This window comes from Pan paniscus, chromosome 21 (assembly GCF_029289425.2).
Source record: "Pan paniscus chromosome 21, NHGRI_mPanPan1-v2.0_pri, whole genome shotgun sequence".
Classification (NCBI taxonomy): Eukaryota; Metazoa; Chordata; class Mammalia; order Primates; family Hominidae; genus Pan; species Pan paniscus.
Genome location: NC_073270.2, coordinates 62,234,565 through 62,257,330, shown reverse-complemented (window position 1 = coordinate 62,257,330; position 22,766 = coordinate 62,234,565). Strand labels below are relative to the sequence as shown.

Genomic DNA, 22,766 nt, shown 5'->3' with positions numbered 1-22,766 from the left:
CATCACTCGTTCTGGGTAGGTGCTTGACCCGAGAGACCTGAGTGCAGTGGTTCATCCCTGAAGGATGAGGGAAAACAAGGGTAGGGGCTACTGCGGAGATGGGGAGTGGGGCTGCCACAAAGTCACAGCTGGTCCACAGGGACCTGCTCCCCACCTCTTTAGTAAATAACATGTATTATACCAACAGAAAAATCACCCATATCTTCCTGCTAATGCGTTTTTCTTGAGTACTGTTATTGTACAGTAGAAATTATACATCCATTTAAAATTGTATCTTCATCCTTTTTATCGCTTGTAACTCAGATGTCCAAAGAATGGGCGAAATGGTTAAAAAAAATCATAATACGGCCAGGCGCGGTGGCTCACGCCTGTAATCCCAGCACTTTGGAAGGCCAAGGCGGGCGGATCACGAGGTCAGGAGATCGAGACCATCCTGGCTAACATGGTGAAACCCCGTCTCTACTAAAAATACAAAAAATTAGCCGGGCATGGTGGTGGGCACCTGTAGTCCCAGCTGATCGGGAGGCTGAGGCAGGAGAATGGCATGAACCTGGGAGGCGGAGCTTGCAGTGAGCCGAGATCGCGCCACTGCACTCCAGCCTGGGTGACAGAGCGAGACTCTCTCTCTCAAAAAAAAAAAAAAATCATAATACATTCCCAAAAAGGAATATTATACGGTTAGAGTTTGGGGCAATGTACAAAATGCTTATCATAAGTTAAAGGAAAAAGCAAACTAGTAATTGTATATTTATATTCATATGCCCTCTGGATGCTTTTTAAAAGTATTTTTAAAAAGGCCAGTAGGGGAAGTGCCAAGAGGGGAACAGTGGTCAAATTAGGAGCAATATGCTAATGTATCTAGATATTTATATCACTTTAACAAATGAAACAGTGGCTTCCCAATCTTTGTCCTTACCAATAATATTAGCAGTGAACAGCTGACTGCATGCATCTCTGACCTAGGAATTCTACTTCCGAGACGTAGTCATTCTCTATCACGGAATCCTGTTTTTGTTTTTTTGCAGTACCCCATGGCTTAGAGTAAATGAGTGTATGTCTGCATGTTTGTACTGACTTTTAAAACAGTGTGTTTCCTCCACTACACTGTTAGCCCCAAGCAGGAAGCATTTTGTCTTCATGTTCCATGGTGGGAGGAGCCTAGGGTTCTGCCCACAATGGACACGGTGAATAACTGCTGAATGAACGAATAAGAACAGAGCCTAAGGAAATATTTCAAAGTAGGATAAAAGGAGATGAGATTTTAAAGCCAAGCAGTTCTCCCAAAAGCTTGCATGAAAATATACATCCCCATACGTGACGGTGCCCATCACATCGTATGTTTTGAAGGAAAACTTATGCTAATCTGAATGGCAAGGGAGATAGCTCCTTTATGGCTTGGATTAAGAAACATAAAAAAACCCCACTGCATTCACGACACCTGTTTTGTAAATTATACCGTATGTCCTTTTATTTATTAGGGATTTCATTTTTTAAATGTTTTACTTTAGTCAATCTGTATAAGAGGTTTATACACAAAGCCGATTTACCCTTTGTCCATTTATTACCAATAGAAATGGGTGGCTCAGCTCGTCTAGTATGTTTGCTTCTTGTGTTGGCATTTCCCGCAGCAATGTGGAAGTGTAACGTTTAATGTGGGCAACACTCCCCAGCATTTCCTCAGTTGCTTCTTCCACTGCTATTTGGCTTAGAATGGCTTCCTCCTTCCAGATGTAGAATGTGAGACAACAAGTGAAACCCAGCACCAACCCTCGACCCCCAGGAATGGGCCAGTGTGAGCAGATCTGCCGTCTAGTCCAGGTGCACCCACAGGGCAAATATTATTATTATTATTATTATTATTATTATTATTATTATGAGATGGCACCTCACTCTGTTGCCCAGACTGCAGTGCAGTGGCACGATCCTAGCTCACTGTAACCTCAAATTCCTGGACTCGAGCAATCCTCCCACCTTAGCCTCCTAAGTAGCTAGGACTACAGGTGCGCACCACCATATCCGGCTAATTTTTAAGAATTTTTTGTAGAGACGGGGTCTTGCTATGTTTCCAGGCTGGTCTCAAACTCCAGGCCTCAAGCAATCTTTCCACCTCAGCCTCTCAAAGTGCTGGGATTACAGATATGAGCCACCGCACCCAGCAAGGACATGTTTCAAAACAAGCATTCAAGATGCAGGGGAAGAGAAGGCACAGCAAGACCTCACAAGCTGGCAATGTGACTCTCCCACACATAAAAGGACCTAACCTTTTCTGATTCTTGCTAGATCAAATCAGAACCTTAACTCACGGACTCTGAACATCACACAAACAAAATGTATGGGGTCTCCCCACTGGAAGGCCACATGAATGCCACAACCCCTGAAGATTATGGGGACTACATTCTGTCTGCTCAGTGTTTTTCTAACACTCTGTGCTATGGCAACAGCAACATCTGTTCTGCAAAAAAGCAGCATGTGTCTCAGAGGCACCCCACGAGCAGGTGAAGAGAACCTGTATTCATCTGACCACACATCCCGCTTAGGCGTCAAGGCACATAGAAGATAAGAAATCTCTACGGTGTGTGATCTATGTCTCTTGGTGCCGATATTCTTAATAGAGCTGTCTGTGGCAAGCCTGCAGAGAGTACCAGCAAGCAGAGAACCTTTAAAACCAGAAAAGGAAAGGATGTTAAGAAGAAAAGTACCCAGAGGTGGAGAAAGAAGGGAAGAGGAAAGCCTAGCGAAGGGGTGCAGTCAGACCCCACCTTCACCACATGCTATGGCACAGACTCACCCTTGGGGGCGCTACAGAGCACAGAGAAGGCTCAGCCCCCGCCTTGTAAAATGTCTGGATTTTTTTGAATGCTATTTATGGAGAAACAGGATTTTTAAGTGACTTTTATTTATCCCCTTAATGAGAGAGGGTCTGATAACTAAATCACGCCTCCTGTATTTAAAATAATTTCAAGACGCTGACCCATGAATGCCACGATTTCATCCTGCAGTTTTCTCAATGTGAGTGACTGTGCGCCCTTCATCTGGGTCAGGCATCTTCTGTTGTCTCATTTTGTTTTTCGGGAAGGATCCGGTCCCAAGGAAATACTCAGAGAAGCAAAAGCAGCAACTTTTCAATCTGCAGGTCAGAACCAACAGGAATAAAACTCTCCAGGGACAGATGGCAACAAAACCTGCCAAGCAACTCTACTCAAGTGACTGAAGCAGGCGCCGCTGCCGGGGAGGAACCGATGGGAGAGAAAGGCCAGGCTGGGCCCTGACACCGCCAGGACTCCCACTCCAGGAACCAGGGGGCTTCTCCTGGTAAGCGTCTCAATAGCTATGCAGGACCCACCAATGGCAAAGGTTAAGCAGGTATATGTGCATGTGCATGTGCGTGTGTGTGTGTGTCTGTGTGTGTCAGGGTCTCACTTTGTCACCCAGGCTGGAGTGTGGTAGTGCAATCTCAGCTCACTGCAACCTCTGCCTCCTGATTTCAAGCGATTCTCCTGCCTCAGGCTCCAGAGTAGCTGGGATTACAGGCACACATCACCATGCCCAGCTAATTTTTTATTGTTGGTAGAGACAGTGTTTCACCATGTTGGGTTGGGCCAGGCTGGTCTCAAACTCCTGACCTCAAGTGATCCACCCACCTCAGCCTCTCAAAGTGCTAGGATTACAGGTGTGAGCCACCACACCTGGCCACAGGTATACTTTTTGAAGTAAATTATGTTTTTCTTTGCTCTGTGGTTTTAAAATATTAGAATATGAGTAATATTTGAAATGCAGGTGTTGCAGGTGTCTTTTTATCTCAAAAATAGCCCCCACTTTTTGTTTAACCCAAGGAAAATAAAAGTAGAATATTTTCCCAGTATGGCATCAACTAGATTTTTAAATATAAAATGCTACCATTTGTCAACCCTTCACATGAGAGGCAGATTCAAGGCCACGTGCAAATCCTCAGCTCTCATTTTGTAAGCTAAAATGTTTTATTTCTTGTCGTTGTTTTGAGTGGATATCCTAAAATAAAGTTTTCTTCTTTCCATCAAAATGGCTAAAATAACTTATACATGTTTTAGGAATAAGCATTTTGTGAAAGGCATCCATTTCACTGGACAGTGAGACAGCTTTTGAATTCAAAATGTGTCCAACTCATCTCAAGTAACTCAAGAAAACATTGTGCTAACATTGAGGCTGCTCTGGACAGCATTCTGAGCTCAGAGAGAAAGAGACACCACATTTTCATTGCGTGGCTACAGAGACTTTAGGACAAGTGAAGACAGCACCTGCAGTTATGGTTTTGGGGCCGCATTACTCCGAGGGTGAGTGCCGGTGAGCACAGGGCACCTCCTAGGGCCAGACTCAGTGTGAAACTCACATCCTTCACTCCCGCACCTCCTCCCAGTGTCCCTGTGAGGCAGACACTACCATACACCACATCCGCAGTCAAGAAAATGGACACTCAGGGAGCTTCCGTTACTTGCCCAACAGACTCGTAAGTGCTAGGGCTGTGAGCCTAACACTGGGGCCCTGATTCAAAGCCCATTTCCTGAAGCTAAATATGAGGTTCCTAATAAGGTAAACGCAATATTGAGCCTCCCTTAACCCCCACCCTTTTTGAAAAGTAAAGCTCTCAGAAACTTTGGGTGCTAAATCAACTGCTTATGCTGGTTAAATTAATGTTAATGCTTTAAAATAGTAATATTCTAGAATATATGGCAAAATATTTTGGGTTCACCTTTAAAGGTTCCCATCCATTATCTATTTACTCATAGGAATTTCCTTTAAAATATATACATATAAAAAATGCAACGAAAGAGTATATATGGGATGCTGCCAACTCACCCTAAAAAGTCTTTACCACAAATGAAATCCCATCCTAACAAATTCTCAAAGACTATATCCTTCAACGAACTGTTCTGGAGGTAATGCGATATCAAACCCATATTGCTGACTTTTGCTACTGGCTGTGAAGGCTTGTTGAGAGTCGGGAGAGGAAGACTGTAGAAGAATTACAAGAAAAAAAGAACACAGGCACTGGCTCTAATTAGAAGAGCAATGTGTTTTGAAAAAACTCCCTGGAAGTATTTTAACCCTGGACAAAAACATAAAATGTAAAATAATTCCACTCTGAGAATTATAACTGGAAATCATTCCTGTTCTTGTGCAGATTCTGGCACTACATAAAGGGGAAAAAAGTTAATCACCATCCTTGACCATAAGTTTGACAATGATTTCCATTGAAAGATACTCTACTGTATCTCTTGGATGCTAGACGGCTTCAGTCAACTGAATGGTTAACTTTTAACATTATTCATGGCTTGGAAGCTGTTTTGTCCCACTGTACACTATATACATATTTAACAATGCTACCTTTCAAAGGCTGCAGATATGGAGGGCTAAAAGATTATTAAAATATACCAGGTCTAGGAAAGACAATTTAAGGAAAGACAGTGCACGAAAAAAGCCTTGAGATGCTCTCACACACAAACCCCCAAATTTATTTTATTTTGGAGATAGGGTCTCACTCACTCTGTTGCCCAGGCTGGAGTGCAGTGGGCATGATCACGGCTCACTACAGCCTCAACCTCCCTGGCTCAAATGATCCTCCCACCTCAGCCTCTTGAGTAGCTGAGACCACAGGTTTGGCTAATTTTGGGACCCCTGATACTCGGCTAATTTTTTTTTTATTTTTTGGTAGAGAAGGGGTCTCACTACATCGCCCAGGCTAACCCCCAAATTTTAGAAACTGTTTGTGATCTAGTAATACACAAGGAAAATAGGACACTGGAATGTTAAAAATAGGTCTGTTCCAAAGAACTTGCATACCTACTCCATACATAATACACAGGGTAACAGCCACTCTTTCTACAGCCTTTACAATAAATATCTTAAACATCTTTCTATGGAGGAAAAAATGGTTCAAAAACTCAGTAAGAACACTTTTTTATGAGAGGCATATTCCCCGCACTTACAAAATAGCACCTACATTTACTGGAAATTAATTTAGTGACAGAAAATCTCATGTTTAGTAACTAAACCTTCATTATTTTTTCATTAAAATAGCTGACTTCACAATATAGAAATAAAACAGCCACAACAAAAACTAAGAATTGCTAGGAAATGTTTGCAAAACTGAAAATAATGTTCACCATTATCTTAAAAGGAAAAAAAAAAGTCAGGCCATGAAAAGTTTATTCCTCCAGGAATTTTCATATTACCCACTAGATGTTATGTTCAAGTGACAGCAACAGCAGTGAGATCTCCAAAGGCTACATTTACAATAGAGGGCCTGACTGCCTTAAAAAGCTTGTGCTGATACATTGTGTGTATTGAAACATTACTCTGTGATCCATAAACATATATAATTATTATATATCAATTTTTAAAAGATTTTTTTTTTTAAAAAAAAAAGCTTGTGTGGCAAAACCTTGTCTCTACAAAAAATTAGCCAGATGCCTGTAGTCCCAGCTGCTGGGGAGGCTGAAGTGGGAGGATCACCAAATCCCAGGAGGTTGAGGCAGCAGTGAGCCATGACCACACCACTGCACTCCAGCCTGAGTGATAGAGTGAGGCCTTGTCTCAAAAAAAAGTTTATGTTGAAACAATGACAAACTAAACTGCTGGGGACCCTGGTTCCCACTCAGCAGGGCAGTCCAGCAGGCATCCATTCTGAAGTTTCACAGTGAACCTAAGCCAGAGGGAAGATTTAACTGGGCCACAGTGAAAGCTGGTGCTGATGGAACCAAGGTAGAGGGCCACAGCAGGTTAACACTGAACTGGCCATGTCCCTGTCTCTATACAGGGGAGGGAAAAACTCTTAGCCTGGGTATTTTCCCAAAGGACAATGGCTACCCTTGGGGCCTGTCTTCATTTAATTATTATAAACTACTGAAAATACCCAATCTCCTGGGCTCGGCGCACAGCCAAATTTACATGGGGTATCATTTGGCAGTGATGAGGGGCTAACTCACTTCTGTGACAGGAGGAACAGAATGCTTTCACAAGTTATCTTAAAAACAACAAACTAGCTGGGCGAGGTGGCTCACGCCTGTAATCCCAACACTTTGGGAGGCTGAGGCAGGTGGATTACCTGAGGTCAGGAGTTCGAGACCAGGCTGACCAACATGGTGAAACCCCGTCTCTACCAAAAATACAAAATTAGCTGGGTGTGGTGGTGCATGCCTGCAATCCCAGCTACTTGGGAGGCTGAGGCCAGAGAATCGCTCGAACCCAGGAGGTGGAGGTTGCAGTGAGCCAAGATCACGCCATTGCACTCCAGCCTTGGCAACAAGAGCGAAACTCCTCCTAAAAAAAAAAACAACAGAAAACCAAAAAAACAAATAGGCCGGGCGCAGTGGTTCACACCTAAAAATTCCCAGCACTTTGAGAGGCCAAGGAGGGTGGATCACATGAGGTCAGGAGTTCAAGACCAGCCTGGCCAACATGGTGAAATCCCATCTCTACTAAAAATACAGAAATTAGCTAGCGTGGTGGCACATGCCTGTAATCCCAGCTACTCAGGAGGCTGAGGCAGGAGAATCGCTTGAACCGGGGAGGCAGAGGTTGCAGTGAGCTGAGACTGCGCCACTTCACTCCAGCCTGGGTGACAGAGTGAGACCCTGTCTCAAAAAACAAAATAAAAGGACAACAGAAAAAAAAAAACAAAACCCAAACCCTTCTTCCTATACTAAAGTCATAATACAGGGGAAGATATGACAAACTATGGTATCTGGTTTATCTTTAATCAAAATTCTTACAGGAGAAGTAGTAAAAAGCTTTACTTTCATTTCAAGAACATTTTTCTTTCCTATTCAATTTCTATGGTCAGGTTTAATTTAATTTAGAAATCTCATATAAAATGTATAAATTATGATGGTTTCATGTTTATAAACATAAGTATTGCCAGGCGTGGTGGCTCACGCCTGTAATCCCAGCACTTTGGGAGGCCTAGGCGGGTGGATCACGAGGTCAGGAGTTTGAGACCAGCCTGGCCATTATGGTGAAACCCTGTCTCTACTAAAAAAATACAAAAATTAGCCGGGCATGGTGGCATGCACCTGGGAGGCTGAGGCAGGAGAATCGCTTGAACCCGGGAGGCGGAGACTGTGGTGAGCCGAGATCGCACCATTGCACTCCAGCCTGAGTTACAGAGCAAGACTCTGTCTCAAAAAAAAAAAAAAAAAAAAAAGATAAGTATTACATAATTTATAAGAGTGTCTTTAAATTAGGCTGTAAGGTTCCATGTTTGGGGCAGAAACCATTTACTGAACCAGTGGAACACGCTGCGGCCTGACATACCTCGGCAGTGGCTGCTATTTATTTTGGAAGCATGATGGGTAGAAATAAACTGTACGATGAAAATAAATACAACATCTTTAAAATCCACAGTCAATGTTAACAGTTTTTGTTGGCTCAGAGTTTAAGAACACAAGGATAACTAAAAATGCTGCCTGTTTGAGGCATTATCCAAACAGCATTTGTAAAAATGATGTGGAAAGGCAAGGGACCAGTGTCCAACCTGAGCTCAAATACCAGTCACACGTACATGGTCTTCTGAAAAACAGGAAGTAGGAATAACATGCAACTTTTAATGGAAACCAAGTCAAGATTCATAAACAAGAAAAACAAATACTTTCTAACAATATAAAGCTTGACATGTTACCTATCAATCTTCTTCCCTAAATTCCAGAGAATGATCCTTGCGTGTAATAATTAATTAACTGAAACCTTTTGGTCACTTTTTGCTATTGCTACACCTATTCATGTACCTCTGTAGACTCAAGACAAACAACTACATGATTATCAAATAATGTTATTAGATAAAGATACCTTGTTTTTAATCTATGACATCTTTCCTAAAAATAATTCAGAAACTTTTTTTTTTTTGGGAGACACGGTCTCACTCTGTCACCCAGGCTGGAGTGCAATGGGATAATCAGGGCACCACCACATCTGGCTAATTTTTAAGTTTTTTATAGAGATGGGGTCTTACTATGTTGCCCAGGCTAGTCTTGAACACCTGGGCTCAAGTGATCCTCTGCCTTGGCCTCCCAAAGTGCTGAGATCACAGGCATGAGCCACTATGCCTGGCCCAGAAATTCACTTCAACAGGTTTAAGTGTATAATCATAAAATTCCTCTTAATTTGTCACTTCTTCTGTTGGAAAGATTTAGTCTTATATGCAGAATAATGGCACACAATGAACTTTGAATAAGGCAGAACAGGACAGTGTCTATGTCCAAAGTAAGTATTTGAGATTTTTCATCTCCCTAAATAAGGGCAATAACATGAAAATATGCTCAACATCATTAGTCATTAGGGAAATGCAAAGTAAAACTACAGGGAACTAACATTACACACTCATTAAAAGGTAAAAATTAAAACATTTGACCACATCAAGTATGCCAGAGGCTATATAATAAATGGCTATCATACATTGCTGGTACAACCACTGTGGAAAACAGTTTGGCAGTTTCTTAAAGAGTTACACACTGACAAACTAGAGTGACAGAAGGCGTATCGGCAATTGCCAGAGATGTGGATGGAAAGAAAGAGGATAAAAAGGAGCATAAGAACGCTTTGAAGAGTGAGGGAAATGCTTGTTATCTTGATTGCAATGACGGTTTCATGGGTGTGTATATGTAGTTTAGTGTATTTCAATAAAGTTGGGGGGGAGAATTACAACACCCTAAATTGTATCTGTTGTTCTTTTAGGAAGCTTAAAGGAAAAAATACTCAAATTATGGTAATAAGAATGCACCTGGAGCTCAAGATATGAGCCAGCTTCGAGCCACAAAGTCTGGACTTGTCGTGAGGGCAGTCATTTGCATCTTCATTTTTCTTTACTTAAGGAATCCAACTCCTGCAGAATCAGAAGAAGAACCTGCCCAACCAGAAGTAGTAGAATGTGGCTTTTACCCAGATGAACTGTGTTCCGCTTTATTTGAAGGGAAAGGGGCGGCCCCCCAAATTGCAAAATTTTGCAAAACCCCTCATAAATCTGAAATACATGCTCATTTACACACACCAGGAAACTGCTCCAGGATTTCTCGGGGGCTGCATTTCATAACCAGACCCCTGTCTGCAGAAGAGGGCGATTTCTCTTTGGCATATATTATAACTATTCATAAGGAGCTGGCCATGTTTGTGCAGCTTCTCAGAGCTATTTATGTACCTCAAAATGTTTATTGTATTCATGTTGATGAAAAGGCCCCAAAGAAGTCTAAGACTGCTGTGCAAACCTTGGTTAACTGTTTTGAAAACGTTTTTATTTCTTCCAAGACAGAGAAGGTGGCTTATGCTGGCTTTACAAGACTACAGGCAGATATTAACTGTATGAAAGATCTAGTGCATTCTAAATTTCAATGGAACTATGTCATCAATCTTTGTGGACAGGATTTTCCCATCAAAACCAACAGAGAAATCATACACTACATCAGAAGCAAATGGAGTGATAAAAATATTACTCCTGGAGTAATCCAACCACTGCACATTAAATCCAAGACAAGTCAAAGTCATCTCGAATTCGTTCCTAAAGGAAGTATCTATGCACCTCCAAATAACAGATTCAAAGACAAACCACCCCATAACTTAACCATTTATTTTGGAAGTGCTTACTATGTACTTACAAGGACGTTTGTAGAGTTCATACTGACTGACATCCGTGCAAAAGACATGCTTCAGTGGTCTAAAGACATCCGCAGCCCAGAGCAACACTACTGGGTGACCCTGAACTGACTAAAAGGTAAGAAAGACCCACCGATATGGATGCCTGTGCAGTCAGCAGCAACAGCAGCAGACTGATTGATTGATTGATTGATTGATTGATTGACTGACTGACTGATTTTGAGACAGAGTCTCACACGGTCACCGAGGCTGGAGTGCAGTGGCGCGATCTCGGCTCACTGCAAGCTCCACCTCCCAGATTCACGCCATTCTCCCGCCTCAGCCTCCCAAGTAGCTGGGATTACAGGCGCCCACCACCATGCCCAGCTAATTTTTGTATTTTTAGTAGAGACAGTGTTTGTCTATGTTCGTCAGGCTGGTCTGGAACTCCCGATCTCAGGTGATCCGCCTGCCTCGGCCTCCCAAAGTGCTGGGATTACAGGTGTGAGCCACCACGCCCGGCCATAAGATTTATTGAAAAAATTGAACATTTTTTCAATTCAGCTATGTTTCTTTGGCTTTGTAAATGTTCTACGTTTTGCAAGACCTTCCACTTAGGGAAACAGGAAGTTCTCTGATTTTAGGGGTCTGAAGTTAGCTGAAAGATGTTCCCAAACCAGTCTGGCTGCTTTTGTTCCCTCTCTAGAAAGAAGTACTGGCATTCTGCATCTCCTGAGACTTTGGAAAATTCTGAGTATAAATCTTTAGAAAGTTCTTCATTTATTTTATAAATACTACTGGATACCTACTGGTGTCAGGCATTGTGCTAAGGGCTCTCTGTAAGATGGAAAATGTTAAAGCTAGTAATGATTTTGTGGCAAATCTGATACTTCAGATGGGTTCTCTGAGAGGTAGAGGGAAATCAGATACCATCCTTACGTGGACTTCAGTATTTTCTCTTTGTAAAAGGTGGACTGGCTTCTACAGGGAGTGTGGCTTCAAGCCTGAACAACTAAGCTAATCAGCCTAGACAGTGGTGTACGATGAATCCAGTAGACATTGGTTGGGGTTTTTTTAATATAATTTCATGTCCACTGCAAGTTTGATTTTCAAATAATCTCCGAGGGCTGTTACAGAGAAAACAATCCAAAGAATCCCAAGAGAATCACAAAGAGCACTCTGCATACAGCAAGGGAGTAACAAGGGGTGGAGAAAGGGCTGAAAAATGAAACCCAAGTACAAAGATGGGGATTCCCAACCTTGGTCCACCTGGATGCTACTGCCAGCGTAGTACATGCTCCCACCCCCAAAAGCACTAGCCTTTGATCAGATGTTACAAGTGAAACATCTCAAGGAAGGTTGGACTTTCCCCTCTACTTTTCTCATTGACTACCTCATCTAGAGGAAATGGAAATGATAGCACAGAAGAACTTGTACTGAAAGAACTGGGAAGCAGATTCCACACTGAATGCTGGTTTTGTTTTCCTCTTAGATGCTCCAGGTGCTACACCAAACGCTGGCTGGGAAGGAAATGTTCGAGCCATTAAGCGGAAAAGTGAGGAAGGAAATGTTCATGATGGACGTAAAGGTAAAAAGAAAAACAAAACAAAACAAAAAAGGCTTCAAATTTTACAACAACTATAAAACTGCTGCCTCAATCCTAGTGGGCAAGACGGAGGATCACGTTTAAAGTAATCTGGAATTAGTGATGATCCAATTAGTATAGGTTGAGTCAATTTTTTAAAAAAACTTTTTATATAAGATTCATACAGAAAAGTACACAAATCACAAAAAATACAGGTTGATAAAATTTCCCAAAGTAAATATACCCTCTGCGCCAACAGCTAGGCCCTGCCATATGTCTCCACACAGCTTCCTACCCAGTGGCAGGAACTACTGCACAGAGATACAATAACTGATTTTAACAGTGATTTTGGGTAGAGACTTTGGGTTTGAATACAGTAGACTAGATATTAAAAATAAACTAGGTTTACCCAGTTTTTCAGCTGTTTAAAAGACTGGCCTAAAATAAACAGATTGGAGACAAACAAAAAATGTAAATCAAATACCAGACTAGTTCAAAGACAAGTAAGTCCTGCTGCCAATGTGCACAGCCACCCTCCTGAAGCAGAGGGACCAGGTTAGAGGGCTGGAACAATTTTCTAGTGAAGGGGTGTTTTCAAAAGCAGATATGATTCAATTAGGGATCCATTCACATGGTAGAAAGGTGACAGGTAAACAACAGGTTAACAAGAGCTCTGCCCTTTCTTTAGAAAGCAGGGGCTCCCTGTCATTACACACGTGGGTTTGTCAGGACTAGTCAGTAAATGCTCAGAAAAAGCAGGGGGCTCGGATTCTTCCTGAAAACAGGAGCCCCTCAGGTGTGCACATGGCGTAAGAAGTCATAAAGGGTTGATACTATCAATAATAAAGTAATGATTCAGAATTCTCAATGAAATCAGAATGTTTCAACAATGTTTGAAAAAAACCCTAGTTAGTATAAATCCTAACAAAGTCCTCATTCCCTAAAAGTAAACACTTCAGAAAGTTCTTACCATCACTAGCTTCAGTATGAAAACGGTACTCACAGTTAGGCAGTAGCGTGGCCATCCATGGCCAGCATTCAGAGTCAGCACCCTAAGTAGGCCAAGCCCTGGTGTGTAGGGAGGTGGTAAATCTTCCGGGTCCCAGCTTTGGGCCTGCACTCAATCCTCACAACAATTCTCAGGTAGAAACAATCATTATTCACCCTTTACTGATTTGGAACCCAAGGCTCAAGTAAGTGAAGTCACTCCCACAGGCACAGGGAGGAGGGGCAGGGCTGGGGCTCAGACTGGGAGCAACCGCCTGCCACCACTACAATGGGCAAGCTCCCAGTCCAACTCTGCGTGCAGAAGACCAGCTATCCCATTAGAACCAGCAACAAAGGGTTTATTTTTAATCACTCAAATATCATTAACACAGCTCTGAAAATGGTCCATTTATTTGTATTCCCTTCTAGTTCAACTTCATCTGTGTCTAAATGGCACAGCTGTATCATTATAATCAAGGTGTAGCTGAGTTGCTTTTCACTTATGTCCTAAGTTTCTCCCACTGATAGTCTTCATATTTGTAATTTTTTTTTTTTTTTTTTTTTTTTTTGAGACAGGGTCTCGCTCTGTCACCCAGGCTGGAGTGCAGGTGGTATGATCATAGCTCACTGCAGCCTCCACTTTCTGGGCTCAAGTGATCTTCCCACTTCAGTCTCCCAAGTAGCTGGGAATACAGGTGTAAGCCACCAAACCCAGCTAATTCTTTATCTTTGTAGATATGGGGTCTCACTATGCTGCCCAGGCTGGCCCTCAACTCCTGGGCTCAAGTGATCCTACCACTTTGGCCTCCCAAAGTGCTGAGATTACAGACATGAACCACTGCATCTGGCCCATATTTATAATATTAAAGTAGTTAAATGTAACTCTACTGAGATTCTAGCACATTGTAGCAAATATGTCTATCAGGTAAAATTTGTTAAATCATGGTAACAGCTGCCACTTACATAGTCTTAGAAACAACACTGGACATTTTGTGCATACATCCCCCTGCCCCTTTTAAAAACAGTATTTCCTTAAGATAGGTTTTTTTTTGAGATGGAGTCTTGCTTTGTCACCAGGCTGGAGGGCAGTGGTGCAATCTCGGTTCACTGCAACCTCTGACTCCCTGGTTCAAGTGATTCTCCTGCCTCAGCCTCCTGAGTGGCTGGGATTACAGGCACGCACCACCACACCCAGCTAATTTTTGTATTTTTAGTAGAGACGAGGTGTCACCATGTTGGCCAGGATGGTCTTGATCTCCTGCCCTTGTGATCCACCCGCCTCGGCCTCCCAAAGTGCTGGGATTATAGGTGTCAGCCACTGCGCCCAGCCAAGATAGGTTTTTTAAAAGTAGGATTACTGGGCTGGTGTGAGGAAAGAGAGCAGGAAGGAGCTGGGCAGAGAAAGAGCAACGTTTCTGAAATAAACAGACCTCCTTCCCTCTCACACATACGCTGAGGCCTCACTTCGCTAATCTGTTTCCTCCCTTGCAAAATGGGAATGATGACGGAATCCACTTCAGAGTGTTACTGTGAGAATTAAAAGCAAGAGCAGAAAGAGCCAGCAAGGTTGTCAAAAGCACATAAAAAGTGTCACTGAGTCTCCAAGGAATCCAGTCACCACTGGATTCCAACTCTAATTCCCACTTTAAAAAATTTTTTTTTTAAATTACAGACGAGATCTCACTCTATTGCCCAGGCTGGTCTCAGACTTCTGGGCTCAAGTCATTCTCCCGCCTCGGCCTCCCAAAGTGCTGGGATTACAGGTGTGAGCCACCGTGCCTGGCCTGTAATTCCCACTTCAATGTTTGTATCAAATGTTCACTCTGAAAAACAAATAAAAAGCAGTGCCAGGCACGGTGGCTCACACCTGTAATCCCAGCACTTTGGGAGGCCGAGGTGGGCAGATCACTTGAGCCCTGGAGTTTGAGACCAGCCTGACCAACATGGCGAAACCCCGTTTCTATAAAAAATACAAAAATTAGCTGGGCATGGTGGTGCATGTCTGGGGTCCCCAAAAAATATAGAAGCAATGACTTATTTAAAATCCATACCATTCTTATGAACTACTTACAACCAATGAAAAGACTTAGAAGTTCATGGAACTCAGAATCTATCGGAACTGAGATTTTAGCAGGCAAATGAGTGCTAGCTCATCTCTCGTGTGTGCGTGGTGAGTTAAATCCCATGGTATTCACCTAAAGCAGTAACTAACAAAGATTTCAGAAATCACTAAAAGAATGAAAGTGCCCCTTTCCACCGTAAGTTCAAAATTCAACATAAAAGCCCCTGTCAAGGCAATCATGGAAATGCTGTCTGATGGGAACTCTGGTGAAGCTGAGGCTCACCAGTGACACCGGACGGAGCAGGCGCCACTTTCTGTGTGTGAATAAAATGGGTGAGGAAACAAAGGCAGCTAGGTTTTTGTGTTTCTTTCTGCAGGCCGCTACGTCGAAGACATCTGCCTATACGGACCAGGAGACCTGCCGTGGCTCATTCAGTCGCCTTCTCTGTTTGCCAACAAATTCGAACCCTCGACAGACCCGCTTGTGGTTACCTGCTTAGAGCGGTGGCACAGACTTCAAGTGCTGAGGCAGGCAGAAGTTCCTATAGAGCCACACTGGCATTTTCAACAGCAGAGTCATTTCAATATGAGACTGAACCGCTAGGGAGTGTTTGCTTTCTTACTGGTATCATTCTGTTTCCTTGACTTGAAACAAGAGAACACTGAACCAAAGAAGTGGGAAGATGATTCCTTGATACAAACTATTCCTAAAATGAATTCAGAAACATGCTATTGACAAGACTTTACTATTGATTACAGGCCACTTTTATAGCTTTGGGAAAGAAATCACAAGACAAAAAAACTCAAGCTACCACTGGTGACATATAGCAATGCACTTAGAAGGCCAAATGCTTCAGTAAAAAGCTGCTAAAAACCCAAATTCTCCAAACACCTGGATCCAGGCTCAAGCTGGAATAAGAATGACACAGCCTGTTTTGAAGACTCAGATACTACTGTGTATGAGATACCAAGAAAGAACAGACTCCCAGTGAAAATGAAAATATGCTTATCTGAAACAGTCCTCATTGGCTGCAAGCAACGTAACCCTATTCTGGCGGTCCTAGAAAAATAATGAAGAGTGTATTTCTCTGGGTAAAACGGAGCTCATCTGGAGTAGAAAACACAGCTTGTTAAAAATAAAAGGGTGCCCCAAGTGTCTGCGGTCTTGACATGTCGTCTCCTAGCACCTTCTGTGATGGTGGACATTCCACAGCTGAGCTGTCTAACTGCTCACCACAGCCACAGGGGCTCCTGGGCATTGGAAACGTGGCTGGAGCGACTACAAAAGTGAATCTTTATTTTTATTTAATTTTTAAAAATTAAGTTACCTTTATTTATTTATTTATTTGAGACGGAGTTTTACTCTTGTTGCCCAGGCTGGAGTGCAATGGCACAACCTCGGCTCACCGCAATCTCTGCCTCCCAGGTTCAAGCCATTCTCCTGCCTTAGCCTGCCGAATAGCTGGAATTACAGGCATGCACCACCACGCCTGGCTAAGTTTTTTGTATTTTCACTAGAGACGCGGTTTCTCCATGTTGGTCAGGCTGATCTCGAACTCCCGACCTCAGGTGATCCGCCTGCCTTGGCCTCCCAAAGTGCTGGGATCACAGGCGTGAGCCACCGCACCCGGCCTTAAGTTACCTTTAAATAGGCACATGTGGCTAATTGTACCATGCTGAACAGCACAGATCTGAGACATGAATGGCCATGATTATCTCTATTCACAGATCTGGGTCTCCTCCCTTAGAAAGTCCACGACTTTGCTGCTGCCGCTGCTGTTGTGGAGAACTTTATATATATCCTCCTTCTCTAAAAGAGTTCACACAGCATCGTATGAAACTGAAGTGAGTGACTATTAAACAGCACAACATACAAGAGATTTAAAGAAGGGAACACAGGAACCAGAGGAGAGGAAATTAAAGAAACGTAATTCCAACGCAAAGTGTAAGCACCTCAGTAAATGGAAGCTTCCCACGCATAGAAATGAAGTCAAGTCACTGTGTGAAATAGCCCTGGGAAAACATCACAGCTAGACAGAAGGAAAAGGGATTATTTGGAAGACAGATCCCACAAATCAAACATCAAGGAACCACAGAAAAGTAACACCTTTGTTTAAACAAACCTTTCTTCCCCTTGGATATCTAATCCAAGGAAAGCACATATGGAAAATATTAAGACTTTCAAAAAGAACACAAGAGCCCCATGACAGCCCACCACCACCTTCCCACACATTTCTACAGGCAAACACGGCGCCCCCAAAGGCGATAGCTGGCTACATGCTGACGGGCTGTTCATTCAGAAAGCTCAGATTAGCCACGATTATGTCCCCGGTATTTTATAACTCAATAGCAACTGAATGTAAACCCATTAAAGGAACAATAAAAAAGCTTACATCTTTCAAGTTCCTTAAAACATAAGCCTGCCTTCACTTCATTCCAATGTCAACCCGTGGTACACCCAGTCACATACTGTGAAGGGGGCCCTGTAAAAGCATCCGCCCACCAGCACCGTTAGGAGGACATGGGTGCTCCTGGGTGGGGAAGTGCTCAGAAGAATGGCTGACACTTTTAACAGATGAGAAAATCGAGGCACAGGGAGATGATGGGATGTTCCTGGGACCACACAGCTGGGAAAGTGGGGCTGGGATTTGGACCAGGCAGCTACACTCTGCAGTGTGACTACTGAGTCCCAGGCAGCTACATGACCTTACGTCACACAAAGAAGCACAAATTGAAACAAACACCTGACCCCAACAGGCTTAATGCTATAATGAAGACATGTCCTGAACAAATCATTTCAGTACGGCCAGGCGTGGTGGCTCATGCCTGTAATCCCAGCACTTTGGAAGGCTGAGGCGGGTGGATCACGAGGTCAGGAGTTTCAGACCAGCCTGGCCAATATGGTGAAACCCTGTCTCTGCTAAAAATACAAAAAAAAAAAAAAAAAAAAAAACCAGGCATGGTGGTGGGCGCCTGTAGTCCCAGCTACTCGGGTGGCTGAGGCAGGAGAATCACTTGAACCTGGGAGGCAGAGGTTACAGTGAGCCAAGATTGCACCACTGCACCCCAGCCTGGGCAACAGAGCAAGACTCCATCTAAAAAAAAAAAAATCATTTCAGTAACAGCAGGATAAAGCAGAATAATAAAAGTACACTAAATGCATGTGGAATGTAAAAGCCTGAGACTGGGCTTCAGTGGAGAGTGGGGACAGCAATGGAAAACAAGGCCAAGAGTCAGAGAGGTGGGGAGGCCGAGAGTCAGGGAGGCTGAGAGGCAGGGAGGCTGAGAGGCAGGGAGGCTTGAGAGGCAGGGAGGCCGAGAGGCAGGGAGGCTGAGACAGGCAGCTGCGACAGGCCAGGGAGGCCAAGGGAAAGCAGCAGCCTCCGTGAGCATGAGAACAAGAAGCCTAGGCTCACTCTCTCCTTATCAGACCCTCAGTCTGTTCATGGGTAGAGTGAAAGAACAAAATGAACATGTGAAAGTTTAAGGCTGCCTATGCTGTGTCTTATCTGATTCCTTCAGGCTAAATATTCACAAAGACTATAAAGATGGCAGAAACCTAAGATACTCTGAAGAAGGCCAAAGCCTGAAAACCAGAATCAGCTGCACTGACCACTTCTGACGACACTCCTTTTCCCTAACTTAACTTTTTCTCTTTCTACTCCACCCCCTCCATGAAAAGCAGGTAGACAGTGTGAGTATATATATTTTTGACTTCTAACTTTAAAACATCCACACACCCCATTCACCTATCTACAAAGCCTACATAAATGAAGCCACAGAGGTAGCAAGTCCAATGCTACGGATCACAACTCCAGTACTCTACATTGGCACTTTTTTTTTTTTGAGACAGAGTCTAGCTCTGTCGCCCAGGCTGGAGTGCAGTGGCGTGATCTTGGCTCACTGCAACTTCCACTTCCCAGGTTCAAGCGATTCTCCTGCCTTAGACTCCCAAGTAGCTGGGACTACAGGCACACACCACCATGCCCAGCTAGTTTTTGTATTTTTAGTAGAGACGGGGTTTCACCATGTTGGCCAGGATGGTCTCGATCTCCTGACCTTGTGATCCACCCACCTCAGCCTCCCAAAGTGCTGGGATTACAAGTGTGAGCCACCGCGCCCAGCCCTACATTGGCACTTTTCAAATTTTACTGTGCATACAAATCATCTAAGAATCTTGTTAGAATGTAGATTCTATTTCAACTAGTCTGGGGTAGGGCCTGAGAGTCAGTCTTTCTTTTCTCTTTTCTCTTCTCTTCTTTTCTATCTTCTTTCTTTCTTAGTTAACTTGTTTTTTTATTTTATTTTGTTTTTTTCGAGACAGGGTCTTACTCTGTGTCACCCAGGTTGGAATGCAGTGGCACCATCACAGCTCACTGCAGCCTTGAACTCCTGGGTTCAAGCCACCCTCTTGTCCTAGCCTCTCAAGGACTACAGGTGTGTGCCACCACGGCTATTTTAAAATTTGTTGTAGAAACAGGGTCTCTTTATGTTGCCCAGGCTGGTCTTGAACTCCTGGCCTCAAGTTATCCTCCCACCTCAGCTCCCAAAAAGCTGGGATTACAGGTGTCAGCCACTGTGCCCTGGCCTAGAGTGGGCATTTCTTAAAAAATAAACAAAAAACCTCTCAGGTGATGACAATCTTGCAGGTCTGTGGGTCATGCTCTGAGTAACAAGCCCGTCATTTATTTGGCAGCCTGTAATTACTCCAATGTATTTCCTCTTATTACAAGAAGTGCACAGCACCGTAGGGAATACAATTAATTACTCTGGCTAGCGATTTGTTTATAGTAAACACAAAAACACCTAGCAACAACATCTCTTTGGACCCTGTTTACTGAAATCCATGTGCGTACCATGTTGTTTTAGAACATGGCACCAAAGCCATTTCCAACCCTCAGGTCTCTTCCAGTGAACTGAAAAGCCAACTGTTGGTGAAACTGCAGACTGAAAAGTGGAGAAAATGTATACCCAAAATACCACTGAGGTTCCTGACGTTCTTACAACACTGGTTTCTCTAAATTTTAGACATTACCTAAAAAGTGAAAATATTTGTTTTAGACTTTGACACTGTGGCTTGATCTCCCTTCATTCATGCTTTTGTGATGCACTACAGTTCCTGAACCTGCACCATCACTTTTCTTTTTGGCAGAGTTTGGCAGGAATGGCTAGTGTTCACCTCTTCTTCCTGGGCATCCAGCTAGACTACATTTCCCAAGCTACCTGGCAGGTGTGGCCATGTGACTGAGTTCTGGCCAATATAACGTGAGTAGAAGCCAATCCCATCCCTTCCAGGCCGGTCCGTAACAACCTCCTAAAAGAGATGTTCTCTTCTGTTTCTGACCAAAACAAAAGGTCAGAGCTATAAGACAGCAGCAGCCTGAATCTTTCCCCTTGGAAGAAGGCTGCGCACTGGATTAGCCACTGGAACTTTGGGGTTGTTTGTTACAGCAGTTAGCCAACCCTGACCAAAATACAGGTTAAGAATTCCTTATCGGAAAATCTGAAACATTCTGAGTGCTAACCTGGTGTCACAAATGGGAAATTCCACACCTGATCTCATGTGATGGGTCACAGTCAAAACTTTAATTTTACAAAATTATTAAATATATTGTATAAAATTACCTTCTATATGTATAAGGCGTATATGAAATTTAAATAAATTCAGTGTTTAGACTTGAGTCCCATCCCCACGATATCTCATTATGTTTATATAAATATTCCAAAATCCAAACAAATCTGAAATTCAAAACACAGATTCTGGTCCCAAGCATTTCAGACAAGGAACATTCAACCTGTACTTAGTATCGTTAAACTTCAGAAATTTGGAATTAGAAATTGGAGTTTGATTCTTGATAAAAGTATATGAATTTGTCATTTATTTCCTCATTTTATAATGTTATTGTTTAGAATTTTGGATCTAAATAAAAAGCATCTGAAAATTTACTATAATTCCTTCATTTTACATATTAGAATCTGAGGGTTAAAGACGTGAAGTGATATTCCCAAAGCCAGAGGTGGTGTGTGAGCCCAAACTGTTGTACTGGTTGTGCTATGGTTTGGATGCGTCTCCTAAAGTTCATGTGTTGGAAACCTGATCCCTAATCCATGGTGTTGGGAGGCGAGGCATCATGGGAGGAGTTGGGGTCATGGGGACACTGCCTGCACGAATGGATGGATATGGGAGTGGGGTCCTTATTAAAGGACCAGGCAGGCTCCCTCTTATTCTCATTCTCTCTCTCCCTCCTTCTCCATGTGATCTCCATCATGTTAGAGCCCAGCAGAAAGGCTCACACCAGACGCTGGTGCCTTGATCTTGAACTTCTCAGGCTTTGGAGCTGTGAGGAAATAAATTTCTGTTCTTTATAAATTACCCAGTCTTGGGTATTCTGTTATAGCAGCACAGACCAGACTAAGGTTGCATGCATAAACGAATGATTCCTACTCTAATGTGCCACTGACTGTCCCATGCTCTATAATTTTTTTTTTTTGAGAGAGCCTTGCCGTTATCTTGGCTGAAGTGCAGTGGCATGATCTTGGCTCACTGCAACTTCCACCTCCCAGGTTCAAGCAATTCTCCTGCCTCAGTCTCCTAAGCAGTTGGGACTACAGGCATGCACCACCAAGCCCAGCTAATTTTTGTATTTTTAGTAGAGACGGGGTTTCATTATGTTGGCCAGGCTGGTCTCGAACTCCTGACCTCAAGTGATCCAACCACCTCAGCCCCCCAAAGAGTTGAGATTACAGGCGTGAGCCACCATGTCTGGCCCCATGCTCTATGATTTTATTTTCTAAATTGTGTATTATGGGTTGAATTATGTCCCCCCGCAGAATCCATATGTTGAGGTCCAAGCCCTAGTATCTCAAAATGTGACCTTATTGGGAAACACAGTCAATGCAGATGTAATTAGTTAAGATGAGGTCATTAAGTTGGGCCCTAATCCAGTATTGGGACTGGTGTCCTAATAAGGGAAAATGTGGACACAAAGACAGACATGATAGAGGGAAGATGATGTGAACAGGGCGAAGGCCGTCTAGAAGCCAATGAGAGGCCTGGACCAGATCCTTCCCTCAGAAGAAACTAACCCTGATGACACCTTGATTTTGGACGTTAGTCTCCAGAACTATAAGACAATGACTTTCCGGTAAGTCATCCGGCTTGGGTACTTAATTACAGCAGCCCCAGCAAACTAGCACAGAGTATTCAACACAGCTCTGCAAAGGCAACTCTGATGTACAGTATAAAAGTAAAAAGCATTCATTATCTCGTTCATTCTTTGTTGGCAACAGATGTATTTTTAAGACAATTTCCTGAGGTATTCCTGAATTTCAACCAGTGTCCTGTCATAACTGCAGAAAGTCGCAACAGCCAAGGCGGCCTCCACGAGGAGCCGGGAGGAGCCTACGCTCGCTCCTGTTCGTCACCTGGTCTCTACTGTCCCTTGTGCAATCCTGACGTGGCTCTGTTCCTCTTTCCTCCTGCTTCCTTCCCTTCTCTTGAAGTGCAAGGTACAGACTGTTGAAAGCTTACCAGCT

The 22,766-nt window shown here is 43.3% G+C and overlaps 2 protein-coding genes across 3 annotated transcripts in view; one reads left to right on the top strand and one right to left on the bottom strand.

The window, feature by feature from the left end:
- Positions 1 to 22,766, bottom strand: part of RTF2 (replication termination factor 2) — a 64,335-nt gene that overhangs the window by 20,100 nt on the left and 21,469 nt on the right. The window lies entirely within an intron of this gene.
- Positions 1,900 to 15,953, top strand: LOC100977271 (beta-1,3-galactosyl-O-glycosyl-glycoprotein beta-1,6-N-acetylglucosaminyltransferase 7). The gene is given in 3 exon segments (XM_003806154.4): positions 1,900 to 10,735; positions 12,089 to 12,184; positions 15,608 to 15,953. Coding segments are annotated over 3 exon segments (1,293 nt in total). The 5' UTR covers positions 1,900 to 9,765; the 3' UTR covers positions 15,835 to 15,953.